At 36.2% G+C, this 15,092-nt stretch overlaps 1 protein-coding gene across 7 annotated transcripts in view; it reads right to left on the bottom strand.

The window, feature by feature from the left end:
* The window catches only part of LOC126974720 (fasciclin-3), a 128,949-nt gene that overhangs the window by 17,042 nt on the left and 96,815 nt on the right, over positions 1-15,092 (bottom strand). For all 7 annotated transcript variants that reach the window (XM_050822313.1, XM_050822314.1, XM_050822316.1 and 4 more), the window contains exons 3-10: positions 10,595-10,691; positions 9,850-9,931; positions 9,035-9,158; positions 6,394-6,516; positions 5,337-5,528; positions 3,722-3,912; positions 2,362-2,503; positions 558-671 (exon numbers count right to left, since the gene is read on the bottom strand). In XM_050822313.1, the coding sequence (XP_050678270.1) occupies positions 558-671; positions 2,362-2,503; positions 3,722-3,912; positions 5,337-5,528; positions 6,394-6,516; positions 9,035-9,158; positions 9,850-9,931; positions 10,595-10,691 (1,065 nt within the window). The remainder of the gene's footprint in view (positions 1-557; positions 672-2,361; positions 2,504-3,721; positions 3,913-5,336; positions 5,529-6,393; positions 6,517-9,034; positions 9,159-9,849; positions 9,932-10,594; positions 10,692-15,092) is intronic.

The raw sequence follows: 15,092 nt of genomic DNA, 5'->3' as shown, positions 1-15,092 counted from the left end.
TTTTGGCGTCTGACTGATAAAACAAAATGGCTGACACACTCGCATTCGTCACTTCGTACATTCATACTCTGCCTTTTATCGTAGAGTATAGTATGATAATTCAATAAATATCTTATTTCTGTATTCTTTATCTTTTTAATTCTTGGGTATTAATCATACTACAAATATAGCAACGAACAGAGCACAATTTTATATTCAACACTAGAAAATATAAGTGCAGATGAAGAATGGAATTATAAATGGCGCCTTAGAGTGTACCGTCAGCATATTATATTTATAAAACATGAATATCATCGTATTTTTTTTAAATGTGACGGTTGTAAGTATCTTGTCTTACGGCGTTAGAATGTTTCAGTTATGATGGCCAGTAATTTCACTATTTGTAATAGTTACCGAATAATCGCCTGGCCACACTTAACGATTACACACTGTATATGACACTCTTCAAAGCTTAAAATAAAAAGTACTTGCTCAGTACTTCCTGTGTTAAGGAGTCTCCATTTATAATCCCATTTTTTTACTGCGTCACTAGTATGTCTATTAATTAGTATACATACCGGCAAAGCACCATCTGTTGGTCGCTTTAGCGAACACGACAAGCGAGATGGCGATAAGTAAGAGCAGTATAGCAACGACAATACCCACAATGGCGCCCGTGCTTAGATCAACACCTGGAAATATATTTGTTTCAAGTTACTGCAGGTAATGTAATAGTTTGTATGTTGCAAGACAAACTCATGACCGTTTGTTTGTCATCTATACTAATACTAATATATAAAGCTGCAGTGTTTGTTTGTTTGAACGCGCTAATCTCTGGTACTACTGGTCCGATTTGAATGATTCTTTCAGTGTTGGGTAGTCCATTTATCGAGGAAGGCTATAGGCTATGTTTTTTTTTCAAAATTAGGGATCCGTAATAAAATTGCTATTTTGTAACACAAGGTGTAAAATCGAAAACCTATTTTTGCGTGCGCTGCAAAAACTATTGACAATAGAACAAAATGATGTACAGGCTATATAATATAGGCAATATTTTATTACTTATAAAACTATCGCGTGAAGTATACTTTATATGGCAAAACAACGTCTGCCGGGTCAGCTAGTTTAAAAATAAACTGATCTATCTAGAAGTTAAATTAATATAGAATATGTATATAGAAAAAAGTCAGTAACTAGTATTTAATGTAACTAGTTGATGTTTGAAATTACTACTTTTACAGTTGGCCATGTTAATCATTCAATCCAAATAAAAATAGTACGAAAATTTATTAATTTTACACCAAATACTATTTAACGTGACATAATTTTGTAAAGAAAATTATATTGTTTGTAATAAATTAAAAATGATTCTAATTCTGAATTAAAACTATGGCGATCTAACTAACTTAACGGTTTTAATAATTTTGCTAAATAATCACATTTATATTGCTAAAACAAAATGTTCTTGTCTGTTGGGTTAAAAATAAATGCTTTTAAGTTTTGTTATTCCATAAAAAAATAAGAAAATATAACAAGTGAAAACACAAATTTATAAACTATTACCTCTCTCATTCAAACAATTTTTAAGCACACTATATTTTTATTTTACCAAAAAATGGAGCTGTGTAGAATAGTTAAAAGATCGTAAATATGCAGTCAGTGTTTTTTTGTACTGGAGAATAATAAAATTGTTCATCCATTATTTGGGTGCCAAGTCATCTATATTCTAGTGTATTTTAAGTACATGGTGTGATAGCCGACCGATCGCAATTCCGGCAAGGAATTAACACTGGTAACATTTCTATGTTTTTTATGACAATAGGGGTCAAAACTAGCAGGACGTTCAGATGATCGTAATTGATACGCCCTGCCCATTACAATGCAGTGCCGCTCAGGCTTTATGAAGAGCCCAAATATTCTGAGCGGCACTACAATAGAGGCATAAGATGTTAAGTCTCATTTGCCCAGCACTTTCACTTCCGTAGCGCCCTTTAGACCGAAACACAATAATGCTTACACGTTACTACTTCACGGCAGAAAAAGGCGTCACTAACAGATATATTAGATTGTTAGTCTCCATCCAGCCTAGTGAGCAGGCGGTCCGAGGTTTGAGCCTCATTCCGAGACGCCACGCGCCTGTGAACATTTCGGCCTCCAAGGCCCCCGCCCGGCTTCGCCGTAAAAGCCTTTAGGGCTATCAGCACAGAGGAGGTCTTTGTCGGTAGGGGGTGTTTACACCCGAGCCCGACATATTGCCCCGTTTCGGGGGTCTTCAATAAGTAAAAGAAAAAGGCGCCGTTGCGGTACCCATAATCTAGCAGGCATCCTGTGCAAAGAAGCCTCTCACTTGCATTACCATCTCATAATGATAGCATAACATACCGGCAGGTTCGTCCATGGTGCTTAGTCTGAGTGAGAAGTCCTCCCGGCCCAGGTCGTTCGTCACCTGAAGGTAGTAGGTTCGGTCCACGTCCTCCTTCGCCACCACAGCCAAAACCAGTGTAATATTATAATAGCCGGCGCCCTGTTAAATATTAAAAAGAAATAAATCGATATTACCTATCCTACTCATACCTTCTCTTTCTTGACGTGCGTCCGTGCAGAATGGCATGTCGCTATGCCAACTTAATGGCCGACAGGCTTACCCTGCATGTTTCAGTATGACAACTCTCTCTGTTATTCATACTCAAACATTTTATTGAGATAAAACCTTTAGTTGCGAATGCAACGGGCAACTACTAGTATTATACAGGGTGTCCCTATTATGTTACTTAAGCTTAAACTATGTTACTTAAGAAGAGTTAATAGTGTTTGGGCATTCTTTCGATTGGCATCATAAGAGTAGGGGTGTTTTTTTTTACATTTAAGTCGGTTCGGTTCCCAGACGAGGCAAGTAATTTTTAGAAAATCTTTGAATGCAGAATTACTAACTTTTAGAAATAACATAAAGTCTTCTTTCAGTAAAATAGCCTATCTTCGATATTTAAGGTACTTTCCCTTCATGTCCCATAACTTTGGGACATCCTGTATAACTACGTAGGTGTAGGGTAGGTTCAAACCGCGTGCAAAATACCACCTAGGCCGAAATTGCTCTTTATTATCATAATAGAGCATACTTAAACTTTGTTTTGACTTTACTCACGTAAAACTTAGCCGAGGGTGGTAAAACGCTAACTTGACTTTACCATTGGACTGTCTTTAAGCTCCAGTCTTGTCTGCTGCTTAAGCTCAGCATGATTTCAGCTGTCTAATGACTATAAAAACGAAATTTAAAGATTATGCTAAGCTTACACTCAGCGAAGTCTTACGTAGGTAAAGTCTGAGCAAAGTCTATGTACGCTCAATAGATCTAAAACTAAGTCTTCACGCTCAAACTCAATTTCTTGATTTTTTATTTCACCAATTCTAAACATTATTATGTTGTTTTAAAGTGATTTCACTTCGGGGATAAATTATACAAATTAAATTTGAAATTAAAATATATGATCGATGCGGGACTCGAACCCGAGCTACCACCAACTAAGCCATCCGTTCGAGTGACGCATGGATCGTAAATATTGGTACGTCTTTTTGGTAAGTCACATGGCGGCCATTTTGAAGCCGCCATCTTGCTTCATTATTTGTAGTTATCGCTGCAACAGTAATACACATAATTTCGAATCGAATTTGACACATAGACGGACATATAGTGGATTCTAGGCAGGCGGAACCCCAAAAAGACTTTTATTATAATTAAGCTTACCAAATGGTTAGGCTCCAATGCCCTGATGCTGCCGTCTTCGTTCCCACGGGGAGCGTCAAGTACCAGGTCTCCAACTGTCCACTGCACGCTAGGAGGTGGGTTTGATCTGACGGTGACATTCAGGCGACCTTCCGAACCAATCTTCAGACCGAATATCGTCATTAGTCCAGTCTCTTGGCTCTTTGGCGGATCTGTGAATGTGTTCATTAGATTTAATTTTATTGTTTTTTATTATGATTTGGGGATTAAAATTCACTTAAATGCTAGGATGCCTGCTCTCAACACCCTATATCTAAATTAAAATGAGATGTGGAAAAATCGAGGCTACTAGCTAGAAAACGTACCCTTACGTGTGACAAAGTTTAAATTATATCCTCAAGACCTATTACTTTTAAGAGGCGTAGGATCCTCCCAATGATTGTGAAACTGAAGCGGCAGTGGCAGGGCACATAGTTTGACAGACAGATGGCCGAAAAGTCCTCGAATGGCGATCACATACCGGAAGACGTTATTGTTGTTAGGGGGCCTAACAACACTGCGTCTTCCATAAGATGGACCGACGATCTATCTGGTCAATATCGCCGGAATAAGTTGGATGAGGGCAGTGCAGGACCGATCGTCGTGAAGATCTTGGGGGGAGGCCTTTGGCCAGCAGTTGATCGTCTTCCGGCTGATGATGATGAAGATGATTAGGATCCTCAGAGGGTTTAGGCAGGGCACGACGTCTGCATTGAGTAAGACACCCCAGTCTGATTCTGGCAATGGCCTCGCCTCTCCTTAGATATAAGTACAGTTTTATTACAGTTTCCATCTTTGAGTTTAAGGGTGACGTGCGCAAACTGAGCTGTGCTTTGCAACAGCTGTGTGGCTTGTACCATGTAAGTGCGAGGACGCGATAGTCGCTAGAAGGAGACGTTTTATAATACTTGTAAATCACAATAAACAATCTGTTATATTCTCGCAATCATCAACGAAAACCAAACGTCAATAAAATTAATCTTTTATTTTCAGTAGTTCTAGAATCTAGCGTATACCTAGGTGAATGTCATTCTGCGCTCTAGTTACGAAAACATAGCTACGGGTGTGCGAAATACTTGAGGTAGATATTACCATAGATTTAGAATATACTGTATACATAAAGGAAGGAATGTTGGAATTCGATAAATAAGTAGCCATAAACTATCAAGGATAAATTTCGCAACGAATGGTGGTAATTTCATGTCGATATGATCAGTGGTTTAGGCGTGATTGAGCCTCAAATAATGACCATTTTCATTATATATATATATATAGAAGATATTTGCGTTAACTACCCACACAGCCACATGATCTCCGGACCTCGATGGAACCTGAAGCCCCCTCCCGTTCCTCTCACTCCCTCGCGCTCGTCCAGTTGCATCAGTATGGTTTGCAGTTTCATTACCGTTAGGTACATGTCGTGATATTTTCGTGTTATCACTGCTCTGTTTTTGAAGTTTTCATTGTTACGTTTTGACTTTTGCTGTTAATAGTTCTGTAGTTTATGTTGTTCAATGTTGCTATAATAGTTCATTATTCCATGTTTCATATGGAAGAATTACGCACTAGCGCCACACAGACACACAAATCTACTCACAGTATACAATAAGTTGTCTCGATGCTTCTTTGGGACTAACAAGCGCCTCGTGTTCAGCTCTGCACGTCAGTTTCCTGGCGTTATCATCAGCAGTCAGGCTTCTGGTGATGTTCTGGCTGATGGTCTGCAGGTCACTTCCTGGCTCTGATGATATGATGGGCTGGTGAACGCCCGTTTGGAGAATCTCTTCATCTGGAATAAGGTGAATTATGAAAGTTATTTAATTTAAAACTGACTGTTGCCTGTCAATATATTCTTGATATTTTTTTTTAACGAAAAGGAGGACAAACGAGCGTACGGGTCACCTGGTGTTAAGTAATCACCGCCGCCCACATTCTCTTGCAACACCAGAGATCATTTCACGATACCAAGCGCCTTACAGACCGACCAACCATCTCTTGACTCCTGGTATTGTGGATGTCCATGGGTGCCTCACTATCACCCATCACCTGAGCCTCTTGCCCGTTTGTCCCCATAAAGAATTCTACTAGTTCCAAAAACAAATGGCGGTGTTAACCATTACCATTAAATTATATAGTTTATTCTTTATAACTTTTTACTAAATATTTAATATTATTTCAACGCGATTCATATATTGAAGGTGAAGAAGGTGTCGTATCGTCCGGAAACACCGCACAAGGAAGCTCATAACAGAGCTTTGTAGTACGTGGAAGAAAGCTCCTTGAACTACTACCAGTGGGAGGCTCCTTTGAACAGGAAGCCGGCTAGGTGATGGGTATCACATCGGTGCCTATTTTTGCCGCGAAGAAGTAGCGCCGTAGCTAGAGAAATTACCGGGCAAATGAGACTTAACATCTTATTTCTCAAGGTGACGAGCGCAATTGTAGTGCCGCTCAGAATTTTTGGGTTTTTATAAAATCCTGAGCGGCACTGCATTGTAATGGTTAGGGCGTATCAATTACCACCAGCTAAACGTCCTGCTCGTCTCGTCCCTTATTTTCATAAAGAAAAACTGCAATGTGGACGACCGACACACATCCAGATATTGGAGATGATATCCAAATTTTTTGTGTGTCGTGGGAAGGTGCAATCTTACCTAATAACCAAGTAATCTTGGCTGCTGGTCTTCCATTGGGCACTATACACTGGCCCATGAAGATGTCCCCCTCTTTGAAGTTGGATTGAGGAGAATAGATAAGCTGGGGATTTCCTGGTGCCTCTGAAATAAGAAATTTAACCGTTGTGATATATGCCAGCTTGCTAAGACTCACTGAGCACAAATTCAAGAAATATATTAAATCTTCTTTGACAAAGAAGGCTTACTATAGTATAGTAGATTATATAGAGGATAATGATGCGTGGTTCTTGTCTGGTTCTGTGCAGGCCACCTAAAATTGTATAATAGAACTAGCTGACCCAGCAAACGTTGTATTGCCGATATTAAAATCGCGATACAAAAGTAACTGTTGATGGTAGATGGGTGAAAATTTGAAGTTGTATGTATTTTTTAATGCTGACTCATATTCAAACAAATTAAAAAAAAAACGTGTGGACCACCCTTAACATTTAGGGGGATGAAAAATAGATGTTGTCCGATTCTCAGACCTACCCAATATGCACTCAAAATTTCATGAGAATCGGTCAAACCGTTTCGGAGGAGTTCAATGTTTAACACCATGACACGAGAATTTTATATGTTAGATATTACGTAGGCTAAGTTGGTATATGATTTAAAAGATCGGCCGGGAGTTTCTTGTCAGTTCTTCTCCCCACGTCAAAGTTCCTTTTATGAGCTGATGTAGCTTCATGAGTTATACCAAGTTTTGTCCCTATAAGTACTTATTTCATTTAGGCATAGAATACTGCAACTTTGACAATAAAGTTATCACAGTATTGGCCGTGGAACTGCTATACCCTTTTTGATCACTTGTACAAGAGTACATACATCATGGAAATAAACGGTTGGGCCACGGCAAAAAAAAACAACAAAATATATATTTTCGGAAAGCAAGCAAGAGAACAAAATGTTGTGAGCTTTCTTGAGCAGTTTCCGGCTCATTCAATTCAATCAGGTGCCAGAGTTAGACGAGTCAACATCTCCTGAGAATGCCTCGTGTAGACTAAACACGTGTCGAATTGATTAAAAGTCAATTCATAGAGGAATTTACACTCAATAAAACTCATAAAAATTTGTTCTCTTGTTTGCTATCCGAAAATATTTATTTTGTTGTTTTTGATCAAAAACTATCTGCTGCTATCCCCTTTTTCATCAATTGTACAAGGATAACAATGGATATACACAACAAGCTAGTGAAATTACTGGGCAAATGAGACTTAACATCTTATGTCTCACGGTGACGAGCGCAGTTGTAGTGCCGCTCAGAATTATTGAGGTTTATCAAGAATCCTGAGCGGCACTGCATTGTAATGGGCATGGCGTATCAATTACCATCAGCTGAACGTCCTGCTCGTCTCGTCCCATATTTTCATAAAAAAAAATAACATTTGCATAATTATGGTCATCCGGAAAGTAACGCCTAATTAAAAAAAAAGCTGTTGGAATTTAGATTGAGGTGGTACGGGCATGTCATGAGGCCTCCAAAAGATGAAATTACCAAAAGAGTGCTTGATATTAACACCGCACCAAGAGGACACGGAAGACCCCGATTAACATAGCGATCAGTCATAGACAAAGATCTACAGAAAGCCCAAATAGTATTTCCTTTGATTAACGTGAGTGTAACACATTTTTAAATGTCTCATTTATGAAACCCTTTTTAAAGGATTAAAACGCGTGTAATTGTAACTGCTTTTACATTATATTTTGCATAAAAGCTATTTATTTATTTATTCAATGAACAAAATTATCTTAATATATATAATAATAGAGACATACTCGCAAAACCTCTAAGGTTTATGTGCGAGCGGTAAGTTCGCATTACAATAATTGTTTTAATTACTTAAGACTTAATATATAAGTTACATTTTTATTATTATTTTAGCTCATTCGACGAGTTGACCATGACTCATTTCATCTGCAGTCCCCGTGAAAACGTTAACTAAAATAATAATAAAAATGTAACGTTAACCCAAAAATCGAATGTAAAAACAAAGTTAAAATAACACGCGTTTTAATCCTATAAAAAGTATTCTATTTAAGGCGACACTAAATGCCAGCGACCTTGAGCGATAGGAGTTCACGGCTGCCGGCCCGCCATCTATGTAACAAAGCCAAAATTTTCAAAATTCTTGGGTGGAAAATAGTTTATATGCTTACAAACCTCGTTATTCACTACTAATCTGAATAAATGAACCTACACAAAAAAGTACAAGCTATAAGAATAACTTTTCTGAGAGAAGTACCAAAAAAATGCATCACGTCATGCCAAAAAACTTGTTTAACTTCAAAGAAATGTGGTAGTTCAAAAAGGCTCGGCAGTGTTAACTATAACCAACAGCAAGCATAAGCAACCTACAAATAAGACTAAAAGATATGTGTAACAGGATTAAGTAGTGTTCATAGCTCGAAATGCTATACTTTCACCACAAAACTTGTCTAAAAACACCATGTTTGCGTGTTTTCTGCTTACTCTTCGCCTTAAGGCCCAAATAGAGCCGCAGACGACCCAGAACAGAACATCCTGGCGAAGATTGATTAGGAGAGAGATTAGATTGATGTAGATGTCGAGGATAAAGAAGAGGAAGAAGAACGCTTAAAGAAGGAACTCGATACTTACTTGCAACAACCAATTTCATAGCTCCAGTAACTTCGATGCTGCCACTCTGAGGAGGAAGCATGCAAGAGATAACTCCATTCCACTCCTCACGAATATGTTTGATATGGGCTCCGCATTCACCGTGCTGGAAATAAGGCAATTATATAATAAAACTAACTGACCCAGCAGACGTTGGATCGCCGATATTAAAATCGCGATACAAAAGTAACTGTTGATCGTAGATGGGTGAAAATTTGAAGTTTTTTAATGCTGACTCATAATCAAATTTTAAAAAAATGTCAAAAAGATTACAAATTAAATTTGGCGTGGACCATCCTTAACATTTAGGGGGATGAAAAATAGATGTTGTCCGATTCTCAGACCTATCCAATATGTACTCAAAATTTCATGAGAATCGGTCAAGCCGTTTCGAAGGAGTTTAACTACAAACACCGCGACATGAGAATTTTATATATTAGAATAATAAGTGTTAAAATGTAATGTCATGTCATTTTCATCGATTCTGATTCATTGTAAACAGCTTAGATCGTTTATACATCTACATAGACACACACAGCTGTGAAAACGTCGAAAAAAATTGAGGCTGACAGTTAGCCTTCTATTTTGAGCAATTTGAGCAACACTAACACAAAGTGACGTTACAAATTGCGTGTGCAAAATATAGCTTGCTTAAAGTAATAAACCGGGATCTGTTTTCATCGGTTGTATAGTCTAGACGTAGTGTTAGTAAAAAGTTGCTGAAAAATTAGAAATAAAAAACCCTTGCGGAAACTCATATTGAAAATGTTAGAATGCAATTTAATTATGATACTAACCTCAAGCCCTTGCCCGGCGTAAACGACTTCTTCATCTTGGTTCGACGGTATCAATCTGTACGAAGTAGTTCCTACTGTCATACTGAAAAAAAAATGTCACATAATTTTAATTAAAACACCTAATAGGCATGCCAACATATTTTGAATTTCTCATCAATCAAAAAATCTGTTTTACAGGGCCAAATTATCTATGGACCTCGCTGGAACGTGAAGCCCCCTCCGGTTCCTCTTTCACCCCCTTGCGCAAGTGCTGTTGCGTCAGTACGGTTTGCAGTTTCATTACATTTAGGTACATTTAGTGATATTTTCGTGTTATCACTGCTTTGTCTTTGAAGTTTTTATTGTTACGTTAAGATTTCAGTTGTCTAATTATTTGATCACGATATACAGCCCGCCTAACAAACGGACGGTCGGATACCGGAGTCTTAGCAATAAAGTTCCCGTGGGATAGGTAACCCTAAATCGCTCAGCTATCAACTGTTAGGAAAATGACGTCATAATTTTCGCTTGTTAATTTTCTATCTATTGTACTAGACAAGGCCTATGAAATAATTTGCAAGGCATTTGGTGGAATTCCTCATTGTTTCGGGATGATAATGAAAATTTTACAGACAGACATAGCGAATTCTGGATATTTTATATGTGAATTTAATAAATTAGATAATTTTAACCCGGGCAAAAACGTAATATAAACGTATACAAGTCGAACGAAAGTACCAGGCTGTCATAAACTCGAACAACTCACCGACAAGAGTCTATGGGGTATGGAACCTTGCAAAGCACAGTCAAGTTATCTCCCACACGCCTTACTGCCTCTCTTGGTGTAATGTCGACTGCTTGTCCTGAAAAAGAAAAAAATATATTTAGAATATTATTTATTAAAATAACCTAACCTATATCTATCTATTAGTATACGTAAATTGTAACGGAATCTTCAAAACGTAATTTTAATAATAATAATAATCTTTTAAACGACGTTGGCGCGTATGCGCATAAAAAAATAGATACTTACACATACGATTAATTTTATTAATAATTATAAGTACTTTGGATGCTATTTTTATTACTCAAAACGAGAAAAAAATTAATGTTTAAGATAATATAAAAAGCTTTAAAAGAGTATTAGTTTGTTTGAAGAAAACTTTATAAGCTTAATCAAGTATATTTAAACGACTAAAACCGGCTGTTGAAACTAGTGTAATAAAAACACGACATCATCTAATAATTAAGGTATAACAACTGCATACATATAATAAAAGTAGAATAACAAATATAAGGAGACTTCACGATAAAATTTTATTAATTATGACATTCTCGCACTATAAATTGATACTAAATAAACTAGAAATATCGCTTTGCCGAGATTAACTAACTAGTCTGCGTTACTATTGATAATTTAAGCGCCACATACAAATACGAATAAACATGTGTTTGATTGTGAGAAACAGTAACAGTAAGATTGTATTTCTTTTTGATAAAACACAAATAACACTGCCGTTGTGATCAATCTATTTTTGAACTTCTAATTTCAATTATTTACAATGGATATCCCGTAGCTAAACTAAATGTTAAACACAATGACAACAATTTTAATATCAATATTACAATTAATAATTGCTTAACTTAACATAATGTTAATTCAGTCGTGAGGTCAATTACTACGGGTGTGTATAACTGCAATAAAATTCTATAATTATAATAATAACTTTATTATTAAAAATAATATTTAACAGTGTGAAATTATTTGTTAGTTCATTTTTAGAAATAAAATCAAATCAGGTTTATTCAATTAAGTCAAAATCACTTATGAATAACAAAAGTTATAGATTTAACGATAACTTCTCGAGTTCTCAATGACAGGTCATCCAGCCAATGCCACTAGCGCCTTCCTTTTCATTGCAATACGATTTTTTCTATAAGTTTTATATTGATTTTGAACTTGTTGATAAGTAAATGATCTGTTTATGTTATGTAAGTGGGCATTTACAGTATGTGATTGTTTCTGGTATTATTATTATGTTTTTCATGTATCTTCTTAAATTTATTGAAATTTTTATGAATATATACTAATTTATCAGATAGTAATCGTTGTAAACAATCATTGGTTGTTATATGATCACATATTAAATCTTATGATTGTTGAAACAACAGTGATCTGTTTGTTGAAAACATCGCTCGAATGCCGACAACAAATCCCGTTGAATTTAACAGTGTATGTCGCCCCAACGTATTATTAAATATGTATTACTAAATATTTTAAATAAGGCGGGAGGGACTTCCCGACATTATAGAATATAAATAATTAATTATATAATATGACAGCTCAATGGGCGTCTCTGTTCTGGTGGGCCGTGAAAGGTCGTTAAGGCGCCGGCCATCAAGTATAGTCCAATGGGTTTCTATAGTTTCGTGTAAATAATTGATCAAACAATCACCCAATATGCTACGTAATCAATGTTATTCTATGTCCGCCAAATAAAATCAACTATATCCATAGTAAAACACTATCTTTTATGATTAAGAAACTATTTAAATGAAAATACCAAACCGTTATCCGGTTAGATAACAACCTAAAACTTTGTCAATCATAAAGGAACTAGTTGCAAACTACCAAGGTGATCACTTCAGTCAATTACATCATTAATAATAATAAAACTAAATAAATCGACGCTGGTGAGTTTGTATTTCAACTTCGAGTAACTATCGCGTGTATGTGTGTGTGTGTCTACTTATATGTACGCACGAAAGTACTAATTATTTATACAGATGGCGCAAAAGTAAAATGTCTTTAATTTTGATAATAACTGAGTCTAGTTTTCACAAAAAGTTTATTTAAAAATCTAAAATCTGTTATTAAGTGAAAAATTACATCGGTTAAGTAAACACCCACCGAATTTATATGCATTATGTATTTTGAATTGTTGAATTTACAACGAAATTATTTATTTTTATTTCATTATGATACAGCATTGAAAAATACATGCAACTTCAAATGTTCGCCCTTCTACGATCTACAACTATTTTTGTATCGCGATTTTTATATTATTTTGTTCCATCCACAAAACCGTTATAGGGTTGCAAGATGGCAATCGAATACAATAATTGTAGTGCAATATATTTGGTAGGTCTGACCGATTGGTCGGTATCTATTTTTGTATACCCCAAAAATTTTAATAATTGATTTTTTATCACTTTAATTATTGGCAATACAACGTTTGCTGGGTCAGCTAGTTATAATATACATTTACCGTGTCACTTGCAATATCGTGAATATAGATTTCACCACTTCACACTATACTAGAGGGTTTTAGAGGTTACTAGTAACTAACTGCATGATGTCGGGAAAACGCAACGCGCGAACAGTTCTTGCAAAAAAAACCACTGTCAAGTTTTTGCCAAAATGTATAACATCAAAATAAAAGCATTAAAAAAAGTCTTCGAATAAACAAACACCCTGTGACAGCCCTGTTTCGAGGGTTCAAACAATTGAGTGGTAACGATATAAGATTAGTTAGCCCCCAGGGAGTCATGCTACCCTAGTACTTATTAGATTGCGGTCGAACGGCTTGTTTGACAAGCGCAATGAGCGTAACGAGCGAATAGGTTTTGTAGGCAGCTGGACGTTATGGCGGGTTCGATTCCCGTTAGTCGATAATCCGAAAGATCAAGCTACTAAGTTAAATAATAATTTAAGTAAAATAAGATTTGAATAATACTGTGCTGTTTTGCTGCACCGTGCTAATGAAATGTGCGTATGGTCTTAGAAAGTCTGCTTAGCTGGTACTTTGAGAATATCTTTGATAAAGAATCTACATAATATTTATATGCAGCAGAATCCGCTATGTTTGTACTTTGTACATATATATACTTTGATCAGGTTATAAAAATAAAAGTGGGTGAGTAAAGATAGAACACACATCAGCGATTTTAATAATTAGTTTATATCTTTCTATTGTTCTGTTTGCTTGTCAGCGCACGCTTTCGATACTACTAAACTTATTTTCATGTGGTTTTCATAGGTGAAAGAGATAATTGGATATTTAAAAAAATAATGATTCCATGATGTTTCCGAGGTGATGGGTACCCTAAAAATGCGCGTAAGACCAGCAACTCAACCGTAATTCCTTCCTTAGGTGACCAATTAGCTCGTTTGTCCTCTGTTAGAAGTAAGGATCCCTAAGCATACAGAAACAAATAAACCTTGTTAGTGGAAACGAATCATAATTAGTTTACTTCTAAGGAATCATGTTGCCCTGGTACTTATTAGATTTCTGAGAATCGAATTTATTTGATAAGCGAAGCGTTACGAGCGAAAGTATTAAGGGCTCCAATATGATTTCACCTCTTTTCATTCTATTCCGAAAAAAAAAACTATCACAAAATTCATCCACAAATCGTAACATATATTTTTTCCAAGTACAAATAACCTTTTTGGTCGATCACAGGCTGATATAGACGGCGGTATCACTATTCTGGTGATAAAAAGCCATTTTTGTAAGAATATAAGGGTAGAAAGTATCCATAAAAATCTAATTTTCAAGCTTTCCCACTAATTATAATAATAATATGAAACTCTCCGGGTATATTATGACGAACTTTAGATCCTCTGAATATTAATGTAATGTATGGAGATAGTAATCTAGCTCTGTCCCTACGGTAGGGCTGTCACTTTGATTATAATAATATGCTAATAATTATTGACTGCTCGTATAATTTCTATATTAATGAGTAATTTTAGGGTTCTGTATGATAAATAAACTTACTGGGTAGAAATGTATGAACCCTATTCTTAGCATGAATGTGACTTTTTTTTTTTAAAACAGAACGAACATCAACTGGAACAGGATATTATAGAGTTTATTATCTAATGTTATTGTAATATTAAAAACCAAATCAAACACAATAAAGCTTGAACATTACCCTTTCCGTTCCGGGAAACTGATCGCGCGGTATTCCTCAGATCGGAACGATTTTGGCGCTCGCGCAGCGTTCTGTCAATGCTTTTTATTTTACGTGTAGCAAAAGATTGCTTATAATTCGGATGATTTGAGTGAATGTGGCTAAAAGCAATTGAAAGCTATAAGAGAATAAACAATAAACCATCTTATAAACAAAATAAGAGTCAGAACTTACGGCACCCTACTCCCTCAGCAAGTGCCGTACGGCACACTCGGTTTTGGTGTATCTGAAAAATCTAGTGCCCTGGGTCACTGCCGGTATGGGAATGTTAATTCTTCACTGCA

This window comes from Leptidea sinapis, chromosome 33, assembly GCF_905404315.1.
Source record: "Leptidea sinapis chromosome 33, ilLepSina1.1, whole genome shotgun sequence".
Lineage (NCBI taxonomy): Eukaryota > Metazoa > Arthropoda > Insecta > Lepidoptera > Pieridae > Leptidea > Leptidea sinapis.
Note: the sequence above shows the minus strand (reverse complement) of the source record. Positions and strands in the feature narration are given on the sequence as shown.